At 37.0% G+C, this 26,740-nt stretch overlaps 1 protein-coding gene across 15 annotated transcripts in view; it reads left to right on the top strand.

The window, feature by feature from the left end:
* The first annotated feature begins 1,293 nt into the window (after positions 1-1,293).
* Positions 1,294-26,740, top strand: part of LOC131832697 (butyrophilin subfamily 1 member A1-like) — a 114,589-nt gene continuing 89,142 nt past the window's right edge. For all 15 annotated transcript variants that reach the window (XM_059176044.1, XM_059176048.1, XM_059176049.1 and 12 more), the window contains exon 1: positions 1,294-1,511. In XM_059176044.1, coding sequence (XP_059032027.1) covers positions 1,397-1,511 — 115 coding nt within the window. In that variant the 5' untranslated portion in view covers positions 1,294-1,396. The remainder of the gene's footprint in view (positions 1,512-26,740) is intronic.

Raw genomic sequence — 26,740 nt, forward strand, 5'->3', positions numbered from 1 at the left:
CATTGCTTTATTCACACTTTATTCACATTGCTTAATTCAACTGAGATCCATAGAAGTTGATTTGTGTACCAACATTATCTTTTTTATTCATTAAGAGTATACTATATTATGGATGTGCCACAATTTAATTACTCACCCACTGGAGGACATTTGGATTACTCCAAAATTTTGACTATTGCAACTTAAGGCATTATGAACATTTATGTATATTATGAATACACACTCTGAATATTGCCAACAATTGCAATTTTAGTGTCATGTGGCATTTAGATATTTACTTTTATTAGAAAATACAAATTTTTATGAATGTCTGTGGCATTTTACATTTTTAATAGCAATGTATGGTTGATCCAGTTTACCTGTGTCTTTCCCAGCATTGGTATTTTCACTTAGAAAAAAGAATATTTATTGTTTACAGCAGATGTTTATTGATATTTCATAATGTTTTCATTTCATATCTTCTTTATGGCTAAAGGTGTTGTGTATATTTCATATAAGTATTTTAATAACTATGCATACTCTATAGCTACCACAGAGTAACATAAACAATGCCTATTATGTTGTTTGGCCCATTTTTATAGTTAGTGTATTTCTTTTCATTTTTACTATTGATTTGCAATATTTCCTTATATATTATAGCTAAATTATTCAGCACGGCTGATTACCTGCTTGCTCCCAAAATGTGGGATTAGGGAAGGAAATGACTCCTTCTATTAAAACAATTCATTTTTTCACACCATACATTGAATTATTTGGTGAATTATCTTTTTAAATTGAATTATTTTATATAGTAAGAACAAAATAGAAGTTATCAATAAAATAAGAAAACATACACATGGTCAACAGACTCATGAAAAAATGGTCTACATCACTTGCTGACGAAGAAATACAAATCAAAACCTCTATTAAATTGTTCTAATTGTAATCGAGATCTTTACTAAAATTGGAGGACTAGGCAATCTTTCCAACCTCTGTACTTCTGCACAGGAAATTCCATCTACATTGCATAACACAATTTGTGTTTGCTTTGTGCCAAATAAGAAAACTTAATTTTCACTCATTTCATTTTCAAAAGAGTGGTTTTGAATTTTAATTCACAAAACCGATCTTGATGCTAAACTGATGATAGAATCAAAATTCTTTTTTTTCTTTTCATTATGAAAAGTTTTTATTTCATCCTGTGATCACTAACTCTGCTTTAACAATCTTCCTTATTGGGCCCTTTAATATATAACGGCATGAGTCAGTTTGTTCAGAGTCCAACTTGTGCTTTCACTTTCCCATATGTGAGTTTCCTAACAAGCCAGTTTTCTGTTTGAGAATCATGTTCACAGTGTTTAAGAAACTATGTGAATATAAGTGAACCAGATTTCAGGACTGGGACCTATGACAGCTTATGGGAGAGCAGAGGTCTGATATTCCACCCTTGGGACCACCAGCTGGGATGCAGCCTCTATGTGTCAACTTCAGGACCCTTCTTCTCTTGGCTCTGCTTCCCTGGCCAGGTGCAGGTGAGTAAGATGAAAGGACAGCTGGGTTTTTCTTTACCCTGGAATTTAACTCAAAAATAATTTTGCTATACAGTACATTGTCAGGTCTCTGCTCTTCCTAATACCTGGACTTCCGAATTGTTCTCCTTTCAGTATTTTCCCAACACTGTCTTTATGTTTCCCTTTCCTTTTCTATAATTTTTAGTATAATATAATATAACTATGCAAAGTTATTTTGTAAACTGTAAATAATAAAAGAAGAATATCTCAAAACATTCTCATTTATTCAGTCTAGTTGATGAAAACACATTTTCTAACCTGAACCAGAAAAGAAAAGTCAATGTGCGTCCTTGGGGAATGCTTTCTGCACACTGCTGTCAGATCCTCAAGTCAGAAACTTTGGGATCTCATGGCCATGTTGCACTTAACAAGTTGCATGACCCTTGGCAGGGTATTGTATATTCTTGGCTTTAATAAGTTCCCTTTTGTTCATATGAGTGCAGTTGAACTTAGATTGAATATCACTTCAAGTATGGAAATGTTACATGTCCACAGGGATGTAATGAAATTGGTCAAAGGAAAAGACATGCAGATTAATTGAAAGAAGTATGATATATTCTATTTCATTGCAAAAATTAAAACTGAAATTTCAATACATTTTAAAATTTATTTTTATTTGTTTTCAGTGTAACAGTATTCATTATTTTTGCACCACACCCAGTGCTCCATGCAATCCGTGCCCTCTCTAATACCCACCACCTGGTACCCCAACCTCCCACCCCCCGCCCATTCAAAACCCTCAGATTGTTTTTCAGAGTCCATAGACTTTCATAGTTCACTTCCCCTTCCAATTTCCCCGAATTCCCATCCCCTTCCTATCTCCCCATGTCGTCCATGCTATTTGTTATGCTCCACAATTAAGTGAAACCATATGATACATGACTCTCTCAGCTTGACTTATTTCATTTAGCATCTCTTCCAGTCCCATCCATGTTGCTACAAAAGTTGGGTATTCATCCTTTCTGATGGAGGCATAATACTCCATAGTGTATATGGACCACATCTTCCTTATCTATTTGTCCATTGAAGGGCATCTCGCTTCTCTCCACAGTTTGGCAACCGTGGCCATTGCTGCTATAAACATTGGGGTACAGATGGCCCTTCTTTTCACTACATCTTTGGGGTAAATACCAAGGAGTGCAATTGCAGGGTCATAGGGAAGCTCTATTTTTAATTTCTTGAGGAATCTCCACGCTGTTCTCCAAAGTGGCTGCACCAACTTGCATTCCCACCAACAGTGGAAGAGGGTTCTCCTTTCTCCACATCCCCTCCAACACAGGTTGTTTCCTGTCTTGTTAATTTTGGACATTCTAACTGGTGTGGTTTTAATTTGAATCTTCCTGAGGGCTAGTGATGATGAACATTTTTTCATGTGTCTGATAGCCATTTGTATGTCTTCATTGGAGAAGTGTCTGTTCATATCTTCTGCCCATTTTTTGATATGACTGTCTGTTTTGTGTGTGTTGAGTTTGAGGAGTTCTTTATAGATCCTGGATATCAACCTTTTGTCTGTGCTGTCCTTTGCAAATATCTTCTCCCATTCTGTGGATTGCCTCTTTGTTTTGTTGGCTGTTTCCTTGGATATGCAGAAGCTTTTGATTTTGATGAAGTCCCAAAAGTTCAACTTCATTTTTGTTTCCTTTGCCTTTGGAGACATATCTTGAAAGAAGTTGCTGTGGCTGATATCGAAGAGATTACTGCCTATGTTCTCCTCTAGGATTCGGATGGATTCTGGCCTCACATTGAGGTCTTTTATACATTTTGAGTTGATTTTTGTGTGCTGTGTAAGAGAATGGTCGAGTTTCATTCTTCTACATGTAGCTGCCCATTTTTCCCAACACCATTTATTGAAGAGACTGTCTTTTTTCCACTGTAAATTTTTTTCCTGTTTCGTTGAAGATTATTTGACCATAGAGTTGAGGGTCGATATCTGGGCTCTCTTCTCTGTTCCACTGGTCTGTGTGTCTGTTCTTATGTCTTGGTGATCACAGCTTTGTAGCAAAGCTTGAAATTAGGTAACATGACGCCCCCATTTTATTTTTGCTTTTCAACATTTCCTTAGTGATTTGGGGTCTCTTCTGATTCCATACAAATTTTAGGATTATTTGCTACAGCTCCTTGAGAAATACCAGTGGAATTTTAATCGGAATGACATTAAAAGTACAGATTGCTCTAGGCAGTAGAGACATCTTAGCAATGTTTATTATTCTAATCCAAGAGCATGGAATCATCTTCCATCTTTTTGTGTCTTTTTCAATTTCTTTCATGAGTGTTCTGTAGTTCCTCGTGTACAGATCCTTTACCTCTTTTGTTAGGTTTGTTCCCAGGTATTTTATGTTTCTTGATGTGCTAGTGAATGGAATTGATATTCTAATTTCCCTTTTTGTTTTTTCATTGTTAGTGTATAAGAAAGCCACTGATTTCTGTACATTGACTTTGTATCCTGCCTTGTTTCTGAATTGCTGTATGAGTTCTAGTAGTTTCGGGGTGGAGTCTTTTGGATTTTCCATATAAAGAATCATGTCATCTTTGAAGAGAGAGAGTTTAACATATTCATTGCCAATGTGGATACATTTTATTTCTCTTTGTTATCTGATTGCTGTTGCTAGGACTTCTAATACTATGTCGAACAAGAATGGTGAAAGTGGGCATCCTTGTCTTGTTCCTGATCTCAATGGGAAGACTACAAGCTTTTTCCCATTGAGGATGATATTTGCTGTGGGTCTTTCCTAGATAGATTTGATAAAGATCAGGAATGTTCCCTGTATCCCTATACTTTGAAGTGTCTTAATCAGGAAGGGATGCTGGATTTTGTCAAATGCATTTTCTGCATCAATTGAGCATGTGGTTCTTCTCTCTTCTCTTATTGATTTGTTCTATCACATTGATTGATTTGAGAATGTTGAACCATCCTTGTAGCCCAGGCATGAATCCCACCTGATCATGGTGGATAATCTTTTTAATGTGCTGTTGGATACTATTGGCTAGGATCTTGTTGAGAATCTTAGCATCCATATTCATCAGTCATATTGGTCTGAAGTTCTCCTTTTTGTTCGGGTCTTTGCCTGGTTTGGGAATGAGGTTAATGCTGGCTTCATAGAAAGAGTCTGGAAGTTTTCCTTCTGCTTCAATTTTTTGAAACAGCTTCACGAGAATAGGTGTTATTTCTGCTTTTAAAGTTTGGTAGAATTCCCCAGAGAATCCGACAGGTCCTGGGCTCTTGTTTTTTGTGAGGTTTTAGATCACTGTTTCAATTTTGTTACTAGATATCAGTCTCTTCAGGTTGTTGATTTCTTCCTGGTTCAATTTTGGGAGTTTATAGTTTTCCAGGAATGCATCCATTTCATCTAGGTTGCTAAGCTTATTCGCATATAACTGTTGATAATAACTTTTGATGATTTTTTCTACTTCCTTGGTGTTGTTGTGATCACTCCCTTTTCATTCATACTTTTATTAATTTGGGCTTTCTCTCTTTTCTTTTGGATTAGTGTGGCCAATGCTTCATCGATCTTATTTATTCTTTCAAAAACCAGCTTCTAGTTTCATTGATATGTTCTTCTGTATCTCTGGTTTCTACCTCATTGATCTCAGTCTATTCTTGATGATTTCCCTTCTTATGTGTGGAGTTGGTTTGATTTGTTGTTGATTCTCCAGTTCTTTAAGGTGTAGAGACAGCTGGTGTGTTCTGGATTTTCCATTTTTTTGAGCGAGGCTTGGATGGCTATGTATTTCCCCCTTAGGACTGCCTTTGCTGTATCCCATAAGTTTTTCACCGAAATGTCTTCATTCTCATTGGTTTCCATGAATTGTTTAATTTCTTCTTTGATCTCCTGGTTGATCCAAGCATTCTTAGCAAGGTGATTTTTAGCTTCCAGGTGTTTGAGTTCCTTCTGAACTTTTCCTTGTGACTGAGCTCCTGTTTCAAAGCATTGTTATCTGAGATTATGCAATGAATCATCTCAGTCTTTAGGTATCGGTTGAGTCCTGATTTGTGACCCAGGATGTGGTCTATCCTGGAGAAGGTTCCGTGTGCACTTGAGAAGAATGAGTATTCTGTTGTTTTAGGGTGGAATGTTCTGTATATATCTATGAGGTCCATCTGGTCCAATGTGTCATTCAATGCTCTTGTTTCTTTATTGATTTTCTGCTTTGATGATCTGTCTATTTCTGAGAGAGGCATGTTAAGATCTCCTACTATTAGGGTATTCATATTAATATGACTCTTTATCTTGATTAACCACTTTCTTATGTAATTGCCTGCTCTCATTTGGGGCATAGATATTTACAAGTATTAGATCATCTTGGTGGATAGTACTTTTAAGAATGATGTAGTGTCCTTCTGTATCTCTGAATACAGTCTTTAGTTTAAAATATAATTTGTCTGATATGAGAATCGCATCCCCGGACATTTTTTGAGGCCCATTGGCATGAAAGATGCTTCTACATCCCTTCACTTTCAGTCTGGGTGTATCTTTAGTTACAAAATGGGTCTCTTATAGACAACATATGGATGGGTCCTGTTGTTTTATCCAATCTGCAACCCTGTGCCGTTTTATGGGCGCATTTAGGTCATTCACATTGAGAGTGGTTATTAATAGATACGTTTTTATTGACATCATGTTATCTTTGAAGTCTCTCTTTCTGTAAATTGTCTCTGTATTTCTCTTCAATGCTATTCTTAGGATTTTTCCTCTTTTATAGAACCCCCCTTAATATTTCCTGCAGTGTTGACTTGGTGGTTGCATAGTCTTAAGCCTTGCAAGTCTTGGAAACTCTTTATCTCTCCATCCAATTTGAATGTCAGTATTGCTGGATAAAGTATTCTTGGCTGCATATTCTTCTCATTTAGTGCCCTGAGTATATCTTGCCAGCCCTTTCTGGCTTGCCTCGTCTCTGTGGATATCAGTCCGGCCATTCCCACATTGCTTTACCTGCCCACTGGCGTCTTCTGCCCCTGTAGAGATCCAGACGTGAATAATTCTGATCTCAGGCTGATTTCATGCGTGATAAGAGTTCTTTGGTAGGTAATCAGCTCACTTTGGGGTACAGGTTGAAAAGGCGCCTCCTCCTACTTCCCCACCATCTGGTCCTCCCTGTTGAAGGGCATTTTTGTATTTTTCCACACTTTGGCTATTGAGGACATGGCTACTATGAGTATTGGGTGTATGTGCCCCTTTTTTCCCAATACATTTGGATCTTTGGGGTAAATACCAAGTAGAGAAATTGCAGGGACATAAGACAGCTCTATTTTTAATGTCTTGAGGAACCTCCATAATGTTTTTCAGTGTTTATATATCAGATTGCATTTCCACCAACAGTGTAAGAAAGTTACACTTTCTCCAAATCCTTGCCTACCCTTGTCCTTCCCTGTATCGTTATTTTTGTTAACTTTGGCTGATCTAAAAACTAGTGTAAAATGGTATCTCATTGTGACTTTGATTTGTATTTCCCTGATAGCTAATGATGTTGAACATTTTTTCCTATGTTAATTGGCCCCTGTATGTCTTCCGTCTAGAAGTTTCTTTTCATGTGTTCTGCCCATTTCTTGACTGTTTTGTATGTTTTTTTTTTTTTATTTTTGGGGAGTGTTGAGTTTGATCACTTCCTTATAGATCTTGGATACCAGGGCTTTAAATGAAGTATCATTTGCAAATATATTCTTCCATTCTATGAATTACCTTTCAGTTTTGTTGACTGATTTTTCTTTTTGCTGTGAAAAAGACTTTTATCTTGATGAAATCCCAAAAGTTCATTTTTATTTTGTTTCCCTTGTTTCTCTGTAGAAAGCTTATATTGATTAAGTTTAAATGCAGCTTTCCCATTAGTTTTGGAGATTCTTACCCATGTTTGTTTTATTAATATGTACCTTGCTTTTGCCAAACATCCTTTCTATGAATCTCCTTGAATTCAAAACACATTTTGCAAAAGAATAAAAAAAAATAAGAATAAATGACAAAAATATTTCATAAATGGTTATGGTTAAATATCAATACGTGAGTCTCTTATGATATAATTGAAGAGGAAATGTGACTATTTCTGTGGCACACAATATTCTAATAATTCAAATAATTACCTTTGACCAGGACATATTATAACTACAGAAAATTCAGATTTTTTTTAAAGAGTTACAGTATTTTCCCATAAAATGCAACCAAAGTTTATCACTATTGTTCTGATAATGCTGTCCAAAAAATTCAGATACAAAATAAACAAATATAATTAGTAAAAAACACTTTACCTGGGGATACCAGGGTGGTTCAGTTGGTTAAGTGTCTGCCTTAAGCTCAGGTCATGATCCTGGGGTCCTAAAATTGAGTCCCACATTCTCCCTCTCCACCTCACTCATGTGCTCTCTCTCATTATCTCTGTCATTCTCTCAAATAAATATATAAAAATATTAAAAAAAAAAAAACTTCACCTACCATGTAATTTTGTAAAGTTTGTTAAAAATCTCAGAATGTTTAAAGCACATGCTTAGGGGTGCCTGGGTAGCTCAGTGGGTTAAAGCTGCTGCCTATGGCTCAGGTCATGACACCAGGGTTCTGGGATCGAGCCCCACATTGGGCTCTCCGCTCCACAGGGAGCCTGCTTCCTCCCCTCTCTCTCTCTGCCTGCCTCTCTGCCTACTTGTGATTTCTCTCTCTGTTAAATAAATAAAATCTTTTAAAAAAATTTTAAAGCACATGTTTAAAAACTATTACATTATTATAAATCTAATATTTATACTTAACGAATGTGACAATAAGAGATTATATAGGAAAACATATAATTGTTAACAGCACTTACCTCCTTCGACATAGCAGTTTGTATTTATTTATTTATTTGTTTATTAATTTATTATGTAGGCTTTATACCCAATATGGGATTTGAATTCACAACCCGGAGATCAAGAATTGTATGTTTTACAACTGACCCAGCTTGGTGCTCTGAGGAGTTTTATTTCTCTTTAGTAATAAAAGACCTGATAAAGAGGAGACATAGAAGCCTTCCCCCACCCTGGTATAGATAAAGAAAGAAAAAAGAAACCACAAAGGAACAAGAAAAAACAAAACAAAACAAAACAAAAAAAGATGTTTTACTGGGTAGAAAAAGAAAAATTAAAACTTTCTTTACATTTTCTTATCTAGAGCAGACTAGTGATTGAAAGAAACATTTTTTTTTTTTTGTAAACGGTGAAAAGCAGAATGTTAGTCTTATACCAATGTGCATTAAAATTCATCCATTGAAACCAAACTCTTAAGCACAGATAACAATGTTTTCTAAAGTTTTACTTTACAAAACTTATACAACCTTCCTTTTTTTTTTCTTTTTGTTTTTCAGAGTGATATTGTAGGACGTTTTATTGAAAGTTATTCAGTTAAGATTGAGCAGTTTGCATGTGTCTGTGTGGTGCTCTACAATTAATATATTGCACATAGTTCTCTTTTTCACTCAAAATTTATCTGAAGTATTTTGTCACCAAAGAAACAGTCTCATTTGAGGGCAAGATTACTTTTTTTAAATATCACCCTTCAACAATGTATTCTTATTTGAAAAAGACTTTATTATCTAATGAATTCAATCTAATTGATCATTTAACTTAGCAAAACTTCAAAGATTCAGAATACCAAATATTTGGAAATCTATTAAGTTATATATATATATATATATATATATATATATATATATATATATTTCATTTATTTAACCTACTTGTTTTTTTATCTATTATCCATGAAAATTTTGAGACAGACAAAATTAACCATTATTCTCATTTATCGTCATAATGAAAAATTGCAATATAGTCCCATGAGCTTGTTTGATCTTTAGCAAAGTTTGGCAGAATATAAGTTTTGTATTTAATGTTTATAACTCTAAAGATATGTCTACCTTAATTAAGCTAACAATCTTAAATTAATTAAAGTACAATCATGTTGCACCTGGGTCCACTTAAATGTTAATCAATTTGTTCCCAAGTATTGGTTTTTACCTGGCATACCTATCAGTTTTTACATGGAAGTTTATGTCTAAAGGAACCCTTGGGATACAACAACTTGATTAAGTATGTCCTCCAGGTGAACATCATAAAGAGGTGGCCCAATTACTTTGGGTGCTCTTTATTCCTTGATAAAAAGCATATTAGGAGCAGCCAATGACATTGGAGACATGGAATATGGTATAGGGGATAGTTATGCAAGCTTCACACATAATGATGCAGAAACAGGAAGGGAAGATGGAGGCAAAAGTTGTGAGGTGCCACCAGTAAGCCTGTAGGAGGATGAAAGTCCCTGAGGGTTAAGGAGGTGGACTGTGTGTCTTAAAGCTGGTCAGCTCAAACAAAGGAACAGACACACATTTTATCTCAACAGCAACAACAACAACAACAACAACAAAACTGAATATTGGCAGCCCATATTGGGCTGAGAAGATAGGAAACCTCCCTGGAACAAAAGGAGTTTCAGCAGCTGCTTGGAAATATTTCTTAAGGTCCCTGTCTTGAGGTAGATTAACCAGATATTTGACTCTATTTAACATGGCCATTAAATCTAGAAATGAACAAGGGAGAAAACCCCAAATACAACAAGAGTCAGGTAACATTCACTCACTTCTCTCAAAACATATTCAATACCTGGCACATAAAAGGAGAAGCAAACAAAGAGGAGATAAGTGATTCAGGAAGATAGAGGGAGGCAGGTACAGTATCTTGGCAGCAACCACTTTACAAGAAATACAAGGTGGGGACACATAGAAAACATAACAAATCACAGGTGACATGGTGGATAAACAGAACTAGAAGTGTTGATGCACCTGAACTGATGGTGGCTTGAGAGGTAGATTGTAAGGAGAGCAGTCTCTTTAGGCCACCTCAACTAGGATGGGCAGATCAGCATTTTGGTACTGGACCAATTGTTCCTGACCATATGGGATTTTGGTCGATTTCCCCTGCCATCTACAAAAATAGTCTACCTTATAAGCAGTATTGAAATTTAAAAACCCTCTAATTGGTCACGTTTAATCATCCTAGTAAAGCTAGGCATTGTTCTTTAAATCCTGCTGTCCAAATTGACTCCAGTGTGTTAGGAGACAGCCCCAAAGGGATTCGTTTGGGACAGAGTGAATTGATCCTATAGTCAATCCCTGCAAAATAAGGACATTACACTAAAAACCTAGGAGTCATTTACCAAAATACTCCTCAGCTTCCAAAGGGCATCACATCAAGAATATTGATGAAGAGTCCTGTGGTTTAGAGAGCTGGTATGCACCCCTCTTGAGCACTGTGACACCTTTGCTTTTGCTGAGAAGGAATATCAATTTCCCTTCACTTCCCTATTGCATCCTAGGCTCCAACATTTGCTGGTGAATGGAATGACTTCCCAAATATTGGAGCATTCTTTTTATTTTGAGGGAGTCAATATATTTGCTAACTAATAATGATACTATTTATGAGCCTCAGTGGGTAATGGTCCTGTTTTTTTAATTATATTTAAATTATTTTAAGCATAACAGTATTCCTTATTTTTGCACCACACCCAGGGCTCCATGCAATCCATGCCCTCTATAATAACCACCACCTGGTAACCCCAACCACCCACCACCGCCCCTTCAAAACCCTCAGATTGTTTTTCTGAGTCCATAGTCTCTCATGGTTCACCTCCCCTTCCAATTTCCCCCACCTCCCTTCTCCTCTCTAACTCCCCATGTCCTCCATGCTATTTCTTATGCTCCACAAATAAGTGAAACCATATCATAATTGACTCTCTCTGCTTGACTGATTTCACTCAGCATAATCTCTTCCAGTCCTGTCCATGTTGCTACAAATGTTGGATATTCATCCTTTCTGATGGAGGCATAATATTCCATAGTGTATATGGACCACATCTTCCTTATCCATTCGTCCGTTGAAGGGCTTCTTGGTTCTTTCTACAGTTTGGTGACGATGGCCATTGCTGCTATAAACATTGGGGTACAGATGGCCCTTCTTTTCACAACATCTGTATCTTTAGGGTAAATACCCAGGAGTGCAATAGCAGGGTTGTTGGGAAGCTCTATTTTTAATTTCTTGAGGAATCTCCACACTGTTCTCCAAAGAGGCTGCACCAACTTGCATTCCCACCAAGAGTGGAAGAGGGTTCCCCTTTCTCCACATCCTCTCCAACACATGTTGTTTCCTGTCTTGCTAATTTTGGCCTTTCTAACTTGTTTAAGGTGATATCTCAATGTAGTTTTAATTTGAATCTCCCTGATGGCTAGTGATGATGAACATTTTTCCATGTGTCTGATAGCCATTTGTATGTCTTGATTGGAGAAGTGTCTGTTCATATCTTCTGCCCATTTTTTGATATGATTGTCTGTTTTGTGTATGTTGAGTTTGAGGAGTTCATTATAGATCCTGGATATCAACCTTTTGTCTGTACTGTCCTTTGCAAATATCTTCTCCCATTCCGTGGGTTGCCTCTTTGTTTTCTTGACTGTGTCCTTTGCTGTGCAGAAGTTTTTTCATGCCTTTTGTTATGCTCCACAAATAAGTGAAACCATAAGATAATTGACTCTCTCTGCTTGATGTATTTCACTCAGCATAATCTCTTCCAGTCCCATCCATGTTGATACAAAAGTTGGCTGTTCATCATTTCTGGTGGAGGCAAAATATCCCATTATTCTTTTTGATGTAATTGCAAATGCAATTGTTTTTTGTTTGCTCTTTGTTTATTTTTCATCTGAGGTCTCAGTACCATTATGTATAAACACACCAGGTTTTTTTTACAGAAAACTTTGTATCCTAAAAATTTATCATCTATGCATTAGTTCTAATAGTTTCTTGGTGCCGTCTTGAAGGTTTTGCAAATATAATATTTTGTCATCTGCAAATAGTGACAGTTTTGCATTATCTTTTATAATATGGATGCCTTTTTTCTTTCTTCTTCATGCTCAGTTCCTCAACTAAAATCTCTAATAAAATGTTGAATAAAAGTGGCAACACTGGGGAATATGATCGTGTTCTTGTCTCAGGAAATGCTTGTAGATTCCATGTTAAGTACAATGTATTGGGGGGCTTCCATAAATGGACTTTATGGTGTTGAGGTACATTACATATATGTCTGCTTTTTTGAGATTTTTTATCATGAATGAATGTTGAATTTTGCCAAATGTGCTTTTTTTATATCCAATAAATTTTCACATGATTTTTTTTAACTTTTAATTTTTTATTTTTTATAAACATATATTTTTTCCCCAGGGGTACAGGTCTGTGAATCACCAGGTTTACACACTTCACAGCACTCACCAAAGCACATAACCTCCCCAATGTCCATAATCCCACCCCCTTCTCCCAAACCCTCTCCCCCCAGCAACGCTCAGTTTGTTTTGTGAGATTAAGAGTCACTTATGGTTTGTCTCCCTCCCAATCCCATCTTGTTTCATTGATTCTTCTCATACCCACTTAAGCCCCCATGTTGCATCACCACTTCCTCATATCTGGGAGATCATATGATAGTTGTCTTTATCTGCTTGACTTATTTTGCTAAGCATGATACGCTCTAGTTCCATCCATGTTGTCGCGAATGGCAAGATTTCATTTCTTTTGCTGGCTGCATAGTATTCCATTGTGTATATATACCACTTCTTCTTGATCCATTCATCTGTTGATGGGCATCTAGGTTCTTTCCATAGTTTGGCTATTGTGGACATTGCTGCTATAAACATTCGGGTGCATGTGCCCCTTTGGATCACTCCGTTTGTATCTTTAGGGTAAATACCCAATAGTGCAATTGCTGGGTCATAGGGCAGTTCTATTTTCAACATTTTGAGGAACCTCCATGCTGTTTTCCAGAGTGGCTGCACCAGCTTGCATTCCCACCAACAGTGTAGGAGGGTTCCCCTTTCTCCGCATCCTCGCCAGCATCTGTCATTTCCTGACTTGTTCATCTTAGCCATTCTGACTGGTGTGAGATGATATCGCATTGTGGTTTTGATTTGTATTTCCCTGATGCCGAGTGATATGGAGCACTTTTTCATGTGTCTGTTGGCCATCTGGATGTCTTCCTTGCAGAAATGTCTGTTCATGTCCTCTGCCCATTTCTTGATTGGATTCTTCAATAAATGGTGCTGGGAAAATTGGACAGCCACATGCAGAAAAATGAAATTGGACCATTTCCTTACACCACACACAAAAATAGACTCAAAATGGATGAAAGACCTCAATGTGAGAAAGGAATCCATCAAAATCCTTGAGTAGAACACAGGCAGCAACCTCTTCGACCTCAGCTGCAGCAACATCTTTCTAGGAACAACGCCAAAGGCAAGGGAAGCAAGGGCAAAAATGAACTATTGGGATTTCATCAAGATCAAAAGCTTTTGCACAGCAAAGGAAACAGTTAACATAATCAAAAGACAACTGACAGAATGGGAGAAGATATTTGCAAACGACATATCAGATAAAGGACTAGTGTCCAGAATCTATAAAGAACTTATCAAACTCAACACGCAAAGAACAAATAATCACATGATTTTTTATCATCAATTTATTAACATGTTAACAATTTATTAACATGTATTACCTTGTTTGATTTGTTGACGTTATTATCATTGAGTCATTGAAATAAAACCAACTTGATTATGATGTATAATCCTTTTTAGATATTGTTCAATTTATTTTGATAATTTTCAGGGATTTTTACATTTATGTGTTTATTAGAGATATTGGCCTCTAATTTTATTTTCTTTCTTGAGATCCATGTCTGGTATTGCTATAATGGGAATGCTGTTCTCATGAAATGAATTTACAAGCATTTTGACCTTTCCTGCTCTTTGTAAGGCTTTGAGAAATATTATTGTAAATTCTTCTTTCATTTTTAGAAGAATTCACCAATGAAGCGATCTGGTCCTACAATTTTGTTTGTTGAAAGTTTCATTTCTTGCTGATTTAATTTCTTTGCTGTTAAACACTGCATTCAGATTTTCTATTTGTGTGTGTGTGTGTGTGTGTGTGTGTGTCTTTTGTTTTGTTTTGTTTTAATTAATTAATTAATTAATTTTTTCAGCATAACAGTATTCATGGTTTTTGCACCACACCCAGTGCTCCACGCAATCTGTACCCTCCCCAATAGCCACCATCTGGTTCCCCCAACATACCACATCCCGCATCTTCAAAACCCTCAGATTGTTTTTCAGAGTCTAGAGTTTCTCATGGTTCACCTCCCCTTCCAATTTCCATCAACTCCCTTCTCCTCTCCATTTCCCCTTGTACTCCATGCTATTTGTTATGCTCCACAAATAAGTGAAACCATATGATAATTGGCTCTCTCTGCTTGACTGATTTCACTCACCATAATCTCTTCCAGTCCTGTCCATACTGCTACAAACGTTGGGTATTCGTCCTTTCTGATGGAGGCACAATACTCCATAGTGTATATGGACCACATCTTCCTTATCCATTCATCCGTTGAAGGGCATCTTGGTTCTTTCCACAGTTTGGTAACCATGGCCATTACTGCTATAAACATTGGGGTACAGATGGCCCTCCTTTTCACTACAACTGTATCTTCGGGGTATATACCCTAGACTGCAATGGCAGGGTCATAGGGAATCTTTATTTTTAATTTCTTGAGGAATTTCCACACTGTTCTCCAAAGTGGCTGCACCAACTTGCATTCCCACCAACAGTGGAAGAGTGTTCCCCTTTCTCCACATCTTCTCCAACACACGTAGTTTTCTTTCTAATTTTGGCCATTCTAACTGGTGTAAGGTGGTATCTCAATGTGGTTTTAATTTGCAACTCGCTGATGGCTAGTGATGATGAACATTTTTCATGTGTCTGACAGTCATTTTATGTCTTTATTGGAGAAGTGTCTGTTCATATCTTAACCCCCCCCTTTTTTTTTTATAAGATTGTCGTTTTGTGTGTGTTGAGTTTGAGAGTTCTTTATAGATCCTGGATATCATCCTTTTGTCTGTGCTGTCATTAGCAAATATCTTCTACCATTCTGTGGGTTGTCTCATTGTTTTGTTGACTGTTTCCTTTGCTGTGAGAAAGCTTTTAATCCTGATGAAATCCCAAAAGCTCATCTTCAATTTTGTTTTCTTTGCCTTTGGAGACATATCTTGAAAGAAGTTGCTGTGGATGATATTGAAGATGTTACTGCCTATGTTCTCCTCTAGGATTCTGATGGATTCCTGTTTCACATTGAGGTTTTTTTTTATCCATTTTGACTTTATCTCTGTGTATGGTGTAAGAGAATGGTCAAGTTTCATTCTTCTGCATAGAGCTGTACAGTTTTCCCAGCACCATATATTGAAGAGACTGTCTTTTTTCCACTGTATATTTTTTTCATGTTTTGTCGAAGATTATTTGACCATAGAGTTGAGGGTTTATACCTGGGCTCTCTACTGTGTTCCACTAGTCTATGTATCTGTTTTTATACCAGTACCATGCTGTCTTGGTGATCACAGCTTTGTAGTAAAGCTTGAAATCTGGTAATGTGATGCACCCAGTTTTATTTTTGTTTTCAACATTTCTTTAGCGATTCGGGGTCTCTTCTGATTCCATACAAATTTTTCGATTATTTGCTCCAAGTCTTTGAAAAATACTGGTGTAATTTTGATCAGAATGGTATTAAAAGTATAGATTGCTCTAGGCAGTAAAGACATTTTAAAAATGTTTATTCTTCTGATCCAAGAGCATGGAATGGTCTTCCATCTTTTTGTGTCTTCTTCAATTTCCTTGATGAGTGTTATGTAGTTCCTCAAGTGCAGTTCCTGTAACTCTTTGGTTAGGTTGCTCCAAAGTACCTTATGGTTCTTGGTGCTATAATAAATCAAATCGATTCTCTAATTTCTCTTTCTGTATTTTCATTGTTAGTGTATAAGAAAGCCACTGATTTCTGTACATTGACTTTGTATCCTGCGACATTGCTGAATTGCTGTATGAGTTCTAGGAGGTTGGGGGTGTAGTCTTTTGGGTTTTCCATATAAAGAATCATGTCATCTGCAAAGAGAGAGAGTTTGACATCTTCATTGCCAATTTGGATACCTTTTATTTCTCTTTGTTTTCTTATTGCTATTGCTAGGACTTCTAATCCTATGTTGAAAAAGAGTGGTGAGAGTGGACATCTTTGTCATGTTCCTGAATTCAATGGGAAGGCTCTGAGCTTTTTCCCATTGAGGATATTTGCTGTGGGTCTGTTATAGACAGATTTGATGAAGTTGTGGAATGTTCTTTCTATCCCTATACTTTGAAGCGTTTTAATCAGGAACGGATGCTGGATTTTGTCAAATGTTTTTTCTGCATCAATTGAGAGGACCATGTGGTTCTTCTATCTTCTCTTATTGATTTGTTGTATCACATTGATTGATTTGCGAATGTTGAACCATCCTTGCAGTCATGGTGGATAATCTTTTTAATGTGCTGTTGGATCCTGTTGCTTGGATCTCGTTGATAATCTTAGCATCCATATTCATTAGAGATACTGGTCTGAAATTCTCCTTTTGTGTAGGGTCTTTGCCTGGTTTGCGGATCAGGGTAATGCTGGCTTCATAGAAAGAGTCTGGACGTTTTCCTTCTGTTTCAATTTTTTAAACAGCTTCAGGAGTAGAAGTATTATTTCTTCTTTGAAAGTTTGGTAGAATTCCCCAGGGAATCTGTCAGGTCTTGGGCTCTTGGGAGGTTTTTGATCACTGCTTCAATCTCATTACTAGATATTGGTCTCTTCAGGTTATCAGTTTCTTCCTGGTTCAATTTAGGGAGTTTATAGTTTTCCAGAAATGCATTCATTTAATCTAGGTTGCTAAGCTTATTGGCATATAACTGTTGATAATAACTTCTAATGATCGTTTCTACTTCCTTGATGCTGGTTGTGATATCTCCTTTTTCATTAATAATTTTATGAATTTGGGCTTTCTCTCTTTTCTTTGGGTTAGTTTTAACAATGGTTTATTGATCTTATTGATTTTTTCAAAAAACCAACTTCTAGTTTCATTTTTACGTTATAATGTATTTCTAGTTTCTACCTCATTGATATCTGCTCTAATCTTGATTATTTACCTTCTTATGTGTGGAGTTGGTTTGATTTTTCAATTTTTTTTTTTTTTTGAGGGAGGCTTGGATGGCTATGTATTTTCCCCTTAGTACCGCCTAGGCTGTATCCCATTGTTTGGAACCTGTTTTCATTCTCATTGGTTTCCATGTATTGTTTCAGCTCTTCTTTGACCTCCTGGTTGATCCAAGCATTCCTAAGCCAGGGGGTCTTTATCTTCTAGGTGTTTGAGTTCCTTGGGAACTTTTCCTTGTGATTGAGCTCCAGTTTCAAAGCATTGTGATCTGAAAATATGCAGGGAGTCATCTCAGTATTTTGCTATCAGTTGAGTCCTGTTTTGTGACTCAATATGTGGTCTAATCTGGAGAAGGTTCCATGTGCACTTGAGAGGAATGAGTATTCTGCTGTTTTAGGGTGGAATGATCTGCATATATCTATGAGGTCCATCTGGTCCAATGTGTCCTTCAATGCTCTTGTTTCTTTATTGATTTTCTGCTTCAATGATCTATTTCTGAGAGAGGCATGTTAATATCTTTTACTATTAATGTATTCATATCAATATGACTCTTTATCTTGATTAACAGTCTTCTTATGTAATTGGATGCTCCCATATAGGGGGCATAGATAATTACAATTGTTAGATCATCTTGGTGGATGATCATCTTTAAGAATGATGTAGTGTCCTTCTGTATCTCTGACTACAGTCTTTAGTTTAAAATGTAAATTTATCTGATATGAGAGTAGCTACCTCGGTTTTCTTTTGAGGCCCATTGGCATGGAAGATGCTTCTCCATCTCTTCACTTTCAGTCTGGGTGTATCTTTAGGTTCAAAGTTGGTCTCTTATAGACAACATATGGATGGGTCCTGTCGTTTTATCCAATATGCAATCCTTGGCCATTTTATGGTGCATTTAGGCCATTCACATTGAGAGTGATTATTGATTGATACATTTTTATTGACATCATGTTACCTTTGAAGTCTTTCTTTCTGTACACTGTCTCTATATTTTTGTTCAATTCTATTCTTGGGATTTTTCACCTTTTATAGTACCCCCCTTAATATCTCCTGCAGTGTTGACGTGGTGATTCCATAGTCTCTTAAGCCTTGCCGTTCTTGGAAACTCTTTATGTCTCCATCGATATTGAATGTCAGTCTTGTTGGATAAATTATTCTTGGCTGTATGTTCTTCTTATTTAGTGCCCTGAATATATCTTGCCAGCCCTTTCTGGCATGCCAGGTCTCTGTGGATAGGTCTGACGTTATTCTGATGGGGTTTCCTCTGTAAGTAAGGAGCCTCTTTGTCCTACAGGCTTTCAAGAATTTATAGATACATTTATGATTCCTCAATTTGACTATGAGGTGCCTTGATGTTTTTCTGGAATATATAATCTTGGGTGGAGACCGTTCAGCCTTTAGTACATGAAAACTGGTTCCATTTGCAAGATTAGGAAAATTTTCATGAAGAACTTGTTCCACTGTATCTTATAGACTTCTTTTTTTCTCCTCCCCTTCAGGGATTCCAATAATTCTGATGTTGGAACATTTCGTGGCTTCATTTATTTCTCTTATTTTGTTTTTGTGGCTTCTAAGCTGTTTGTTCCAGGTTTCTTCCTGATCCTTTCTGTTTGTCCATCAGATCACTAATTCTTTCTTCTGTGTGAGTTACCCTAGCTTTGAGAGATTTTAGATTAGATTGGAACTCATTGAGAGCATTGTGAACATCATCCCTGGTAGCTTTCAGCTGTGCCCTAACATTGGGAACATCATGTCTGGTCGCTTTCAGTTTGGCCCTAATCAACTATGTTTGGTCATCCATGGCTTTCTCCAACCTAGCTATTGCCTGGATAAATGTTACCCTGAATTCTCTTTCCGACATATTGTCTATGTTGATAGCTGTTAGCTCTGTTGTAGAAGGCCCAACCTCTGTATTTTTCTTCTGTTGGGCATTCCTCCTCCTAGTCACTTTGGTGAGAGATGACTGAACAAATGTAGCTGGATATATCGACCATCGTGCAGTCAAGGTGCAACCTGGAATGCTTCTGAGCAATCAGGGTTCCCCACTCAAACGAGAAAAAAAAAAATAGAAAAAGAAAAAAAAGAGAGAGAGAGAGAGGAAGACAGGAATAAAAGGGAAGATAAAAGAAAAGGTTCAGCCCAAATGGGCCCCAAGGTAAGATTGATGAGGTATACAAACAGAAACAGACAAACAAAAAGACTGATAAAAGTATATGACAGAGAAAATATATATATATGCAAAGAAAGGAAGAAACTCATCAAAAAGAACCCTGAGTATAAGATTTCTATACTATCAGGACAAAAACAAAAATACAGAAACACTGGGGGAAGAAAAAGATGGGAGAGTGGTTATAAATTCTCAGTGTCAGTGAGAAAAATGGTTTTAATTCTTCTTGGATGTATCTTGATATTTTTGTAAAAGGACTCAACTTTCCTAAGATAAAGGTGGATTAAAAATTGGTTTTCCAATAGGGGTAGCATTGATTGAGGACAGGGGATTACCTTGAAGTTTAACTCTATATGAATTTTGGAAAATACAATAAAGAAGGAATAAACTAGACTGAACTAAACTAAATTTAGAAAAAAAATTAAAAAAAATAAAAATGCAAAAGAAAAACACAGGTATATGTATCAAAAATTTCAGGTTAGAAGTTTATTATGTAATTTGATGTACTGGACATCTCACTGTAATGGTAAATAGGTTAAAAATTATCTGTATTAAAAAAATACGAGTCTGAATAGTGGGAACGAGTTAAAAATAAACGTTGTCCTATGAAATAGTGGTGGTTGTTCTCTTGTCGTCTTTTTTTTTTTCCTGGTTGGTTTTCTGGAGAAGGGGCCTGCCACGTGGGTTTTCAGTCAATGATGTTCCCTGAGTTAAGTCCTCCCGCCCCCCTTAAGGGGTTGGGCTCTGAGGAAACCTGTTTCATCAGGCTTTTGTTCTCTGGAGGTTTTTATATTTGTTCACTTTTTTTTTTTCTTTTGCCTTGACCGCCGAGCAGAGAGCCCGATGTGGGGATCAATCCCAGGACCCTGAGATCATGACCTGAGCCGAAGCCAGCGGCTCAACCCACTGAGCCACCCAGGCGCCCCATCCTTGACCACTTTTGATGGTTTTTGTAGGTTTTGTAGGTTTTGTAGGTTTTTGTAGGTTTAGAGGAAAGCAAACTGCACCCTGACCTCCCTCTCAGAGAGAAGCCTCAGTCTGGGACCCTGTGGGTGTTACAGAGTGCATATAAATTCCCCCTTGGCTGCTGGCAGAGCAGGTTCTGAGTCGCAGTCACAGGGGGCAAAGGGTCTTCTGCTTGTACCCAAAACCATGGCAGCGGTGGCTGTCTCAGCAGCTCCAGACTCCCACAGTGGTTCCAAGGAGCAATTGCACACTGAGATTTTCCCACTGGTCCGGGCTAGGAATGCCTGGTCTTTCTGGGTCTAAGAGCACCTAGCTTGCATGCACATCTCTCAGGGGAGGCTGTGGGTGGTGCAAGCGTCTCAGGCTCTGAAAGCCTGGCGTGGTCCAAAAGCACCAGGCTGGGCCTTCATGCACCTGTCTCAGAGGAGGGTGAGGGGCGTGCGCATCTCAGGCTCTGTAGCAGGGCTTGGCATTTTGCAGGCTGGTGAAGCTCCCAGCCTCTCTTAGGAGCCAGAACCCAGGCATTCTCTGGCATGCTGGTGGCTCAGGGAGCAAGACCTGGTTTCTCTGTCGCACTCTCTCTGGCTCAGCAACAGTGGAGGCTTTCCTGGGACCTGGGACTTAAGGCCCTGTCTCTAGCTGTCCCGATTCCCACAATTTCCTCCCATACACACACCCTGCTATCCTTTGCTCTTTCGCACTGCTTTCAACCAGTCTCCAATTAATGCTGGTCCCCTGATGCAGGGCACTCTCGTATTAGGGGTATTACTTTCCAATCAGCCACTCTGGTGGCTCCCTCCCGCTTTTGTTTATCTTCTGATATCAGTCTGGCGTTCCCATTCCACTTTAACTGCTCATTGGCGTCTTCTGCCCCTGTAGTGATCCAGACATGTAAAATTCTGATCTCAGGCTGATTTCATGGGTGATCGGAGTTCTTTGGTAGGTAATCAGCTCACTTTAGAGTACAGGTTTAAAAGGCGCCTCCTCCTACTTCCCCGCCATCTTATCTCCCCATATTTTCTATTTATTTAATTATTTAGTCTCAATGTTTTTCTAACATTGTCCCTTTCTTCTAAATTTTCCAATGTGTTGACGTATAATTGATTACAGTGGATATTGTTATCCTTTGTGTCTCTGTGGTAAGAGATGTAACATCTAGCTCTTTATTTCTTGTTTTATTCATTTGAATTCACTTTTTTTTAAGTGAGATGAGCTAAAGATTTGTCAACTTCAATTGCTTTTTCAAAGAATCAAATCTTTACTGATCTTTTCTATTGTCTTTTTAGTTTCTATTATATTTAATTCTGGTTTGATCTTTGCCGTTTCCTTCTTAACACATGCTTTGGGCTCCTTTAATTCTTTTTCTAGTTCTTTAAGTGTAAATTAAGGATTTTTAGGTTTTCCCAGATTTTTTGATTATGCACTTATTACTATGAACATGTGTTTGATCCATAGTGAAATCTATAATCAATAATTGCACTAATAGTAAAATATCTGTGCAAAATAAAGTGCAACTGGTGTAAAGGTGAAGTCTGCCTTTCTTCCAGAGTATGTGAGTTTGATTAAATGTAAGACCAATAGCCAGAGCACTGTGCATTTAAATAGTTTTTCAAGCATCTTTTCATGATTTAATCTTCTGTTTCATTTTTCCAGATTTTCAAAGTAACGTGAGGAAGGGGATACCTGGGTGGCTCAGTCAGCTTAGTGTCTGAATCTTAATTTAAGGTCATGAGATAGATCCCAACCCTAGGCTCCATCCTCAGCGTGTAGTCTGGGATTTTAACTCCCTCTGCCTCTCCCGCTGTGCTGTCTCACTTGATCTCAAATTAACAAATAAAATATTTTTTTAAGTAACATTATTTTTTATTTATTTTCAACATAACAGAATTCATTGATTTTGCACTGCACCCAGAGCTCCATGCAACCTATAATACCCACCACCAGCTCCCCCAACCTCCCACCGCCCACCCCTTCAAACCCCTTAGATTGTTTTTCAGAGTCCATAGTCTCTCATGGTTTACCTCCCCTTCCAATTTCCCTCAAGTCCCATCTCCTCTCCATCTCCCTAGGTCCTTCATGTTATTTTTTATTATCCACAAATAAGTGAAACCATATGATACTTGATTCTCTCTGCTTGATTTATTTTACTCAGCATAATCTCTTCCAGTCCCGTCCATGTTGCTACAAAAGTTGGGTATTCATCCTTTCTGATGGAGGCATAATACTACATAGTGTATATGGACCACATCTTCCTTATCCATTTGTCCATTGAAGGGCATCTCACTTCTCTCCACAGTTTGACAACTGTGGCCATTGCTGCTATAAACATTGGGTTACAGATGGCCCTTCTTTTTGCTACATATGTATCTTTGTGGTAAATAACCAGTAGTTCAATTGCAGAGTTATAGGGAAGCTCTATTTTTAATTTCTTGAGGAATTTCCACACTGTTCTCCAAAGAGGCTGCACCAACTTGCATCCCCACCAACAGTGGAAGAGGGTTCCCCTTTCTCCACATCCCCTACAACACATGTTGTTTCCTGTCTTGCTAATTTTGGCCATTCTAAATTGTGTAAGGTGGTATCTCAATGTGGTTTTAATTTGAATCTCCCTGATGACTAGTGATGATGAACATTTTTTCATGTGTCTGATAGCCATTTGTATGTCTTCATTGGAGAAGTGTCTGTTCATATCTTCTGCCCATTTTTGGATATGATTATCTGTTTTGTTTGTGTTGAGTTTGAGAAGTTCTTAATAGATCCTGAATCTCAACCTTTTGTCTGTACTTTCATTAGCAAATATCTTCTCCCATTCTGTGGGTTGCCTCTTTGTTTTTTTGACTGTTTCCTTGGCTGTGCAGAAGCTTTTGATCTTGATGAAGTCCCAAAAGTTCATCTTCACTTTTGTTTCCTTTGCCTTTGGAGACATATCTTGAAAGAAGTTGCTGTGGCTGATATTGAGGAGATTACTGCCTATGTTCTCCTCTAGTATTCTGATTGATTCCTGTCTCATTCAATGGTACTTGGTATCTTCTACATAATGTGACTTAATTACAAAGTCTCTTTGTATGATATAGATTGTTCATTCTTTAAGTAAAGGTTAAATAATGTTATCTTAGAAAAGTTATGTTTAAGTCATATTATAAAAACTAGATAAGCAATCTGGTACATTAGACAAAAATCACATTTGCATAAAAATATCTTTTTAAGTTTTATATAGCATCATAAGAACTACTACTATAAAATGTGGTTGGCAGAAGCCAATTATTCCTCTTAGAGCTACTCTTGCTGTAACCCCTGTGTTTTGGTATGTTTTCATTAGCCTCACAGTACTTTTCTTTTAATTTCTCTTTTGATTTCATTTTCTAACGATTGATTTTTCAGTAACATGTTGTTTAATCTTCACATATTGGTAAGTTTTCTTTTTTTTCTTCTTGTAATTAGCTATGATTTTTATACCATTGAAGTTTGAAAACATGTTTGATAAGTTTCAAATCTTTTTAAACTTACCAAGTATTTTTTTGTGTGTTTACGCAGCACAATAAATCTTGGAACACTAAAAAAAATAAAATTTAATTTAAAAAAGACTACTTAAAAAAAGGAATTTTTTTGACTTAACATATGCTCCATTTCAGATAATTTCCTATGTGCATTCAAGAACACTGTGTATTCTGTTGCCTTTCTAAGGAATGCTCTGTATATATCCATTAAGTCCTTCCAGTCTCAAGTGTCATTTAAGGCTAATGGTCCCTTATTGATTTTCTGTTTGGATTATCTTTTCAAAGATGAATTTGCAGTATTGATGTCCTCTACTATTACTGCATGCTGTCTATTTCTTTCATTTTCTGCTAATATTTTCTGTATATATCAGGTAGTCTTATACTAAGGATGTAAAAATTAAAAATATTATATTGTCTTATTACTTTGAGCTATTAATCATTATATAATGACATATTTGTTTCTTATTGCAGTATTGTCTTAAAGTAATGTTTTTGTTTGTTTTGTTTTCTTTAGATACCATTGCAACACCTCCCCCAACATTCTTTCGATTTCTATTTTTATGGAGTATATTTTCCCTTTAATCTTTTTTCCCCCCTTTCAGTATTGACTATGGGGTGGATGGACTGTTGTGAAGCATTTAAGAACTATTTATCAGTTTCCTATAGGCTAGGGGTCTTGTGGATGCACACGCCATTGGATCCCAAATATAGATTTTTTTTTAAAGATTTTATTTATTTATTTGACAGGCAGAGATCACAAGTGGGCAGAGAGGCAGGAAGAGAGAGAGGAGGAAGTAGGCTCTATGCTGAGCAGAGTGTCTGATGTGGGGCTCGATCCCATAACCCTGGGATCATGACCTGAGCAGAAGGCAGAGGCTTTAACCCACTGAGCCACCCAGGCGCCCCCCAAATATAGATGTTTTTGAGGGCTTATCCCTCAGGTATAGTTTTTAGTATTTGGGTGGCCAGATGTAAAGTTCACATCCTTTGCTCATTAAGCAAAAGTTTATCATTGTAAGTTCCCTCCCAATTATGGCTTATTATTCTGGTTTTGGGGTTTATAGGGAGATTATGTCTCAGCCTCACCTTTTTACTTCAGTGTGAATTTTTTCCTCACTCACTTGATATATAGGAGCTGCTCAGTTATTTTTTCCCTAGAGAATATTCTTCCATGTGTAGCTGTAGACTCATTTTTTCTTCTATGGGGAGTGACTTTAACATTCGCCTACATCACTATCTTAAACTAAACCCCTCTAAACTAGTATTTTCCATTAATTCTGTTTAGTTTAACATGACTCTTCTTCTAAAATTGGGCCTAGAAAAATTTTTCTGTGGCCCTACGAAGCTTGCTCACTGCTCACTGCTGTCAAGACATGATTTAGAACTCTGGTATTCTAGGGCCCTGCTGTATCCAACCACCAGGAGGACCTTTGGAAAGGTGTTTAAAATATTTTGTTTTTAATAAAATTACTTATGTTTCACATAAGTGTGTGAAGTGTTTAAATTAAATGTCATTTCCAATATGAAAATCCAGATTTGTATGAATATTAATCCAATTGAGGATTCATGTGATCATGTGATTGTCAGCTGCTGGGTTAATAGAAAAAAATACTAAATATGCTATTTAAATGAAAAATTTCAGATGGAAGAGTTAATCAGTGAATCTTCATAGAGATGATACTTATTTTATGAAAGACATGCTGTTGAATATTAAGGTAAATATATATATATATATATATATATATATATATATATATAGCCAAAAAAGAGAGAAAATAAAAAGAAAAAAGAAAGAAAGAAAGAAAGAAAGAAAGAAAGAAAGAAAGAAAGAAAGAACCTCTTGCCTGTACCGTCCTTTGGAAATATCTTCTCCCATGCCGTGGGCTGCCTATTTGTTTTCTTGATTGTTTCCTTTGCTGTGCAGAAGCTTTTGATTTTCATTAAGTCCCAAAAGTTCATCTTAGTTTTTGTATCATTTGCCTTTGGAGACATATCTTGAAAGAAGTTGCTGTGGCTGATATCAAAGAGATTACTGCCTATGTTCTCCTCTAGGATTTTGATGTACTCCTGTCTCACATTGAGGTCTTTTATCCATTTTGAGTTTATCTTCATGTATGGTGTAAGAGAATGGTCGAGTTTCATTCTTTTACATATAGCTGCCCAGTTTTCCCGGCACCATTTATTGAAGAAACTGTCTTTTTTCCACTGTATATTTTTTCCTGTTTTGTCGAAGACTATTTGCCCATATAGTTGAGGGTCCATATCTGGGCTCTCTACTCTGTTCCACTGGTCTATGTGTCTGTTTTTATGCCAGTACCATGCTGTCTTGGTGATCACAGCTTTGTAGTAAAGCTTGAAATCAGGTAACATGATGCCCCCAGTTTTATTTTTGTTTTTCAACATTTCCTTAGTGATTCAGGGTCTCTTCTGATTCCATACAAATTTTTGGATTATTTGCTCCAGCTTTTTGAAGAATGCCGGTGGAATTTTGATCAGAATGGCATTAAAAGTATAGATTGCTCTAGGCAGTATAGACA

This window comes from Mustela lutreola, chromosome 5, assembly GCF_030435805.1.
Source record: "Mustela lutreola isolate mMusLut2 chromosome 5, mMusLut2.pri, whole genome shotgun sequence".
Taxonomy (NCBI): domain Eukaryota; kingdom Metazoa; phylum Chordata; class Mammalia; order Carnivora; family Mustelidae; genus Mustela; species Mustela lutreola.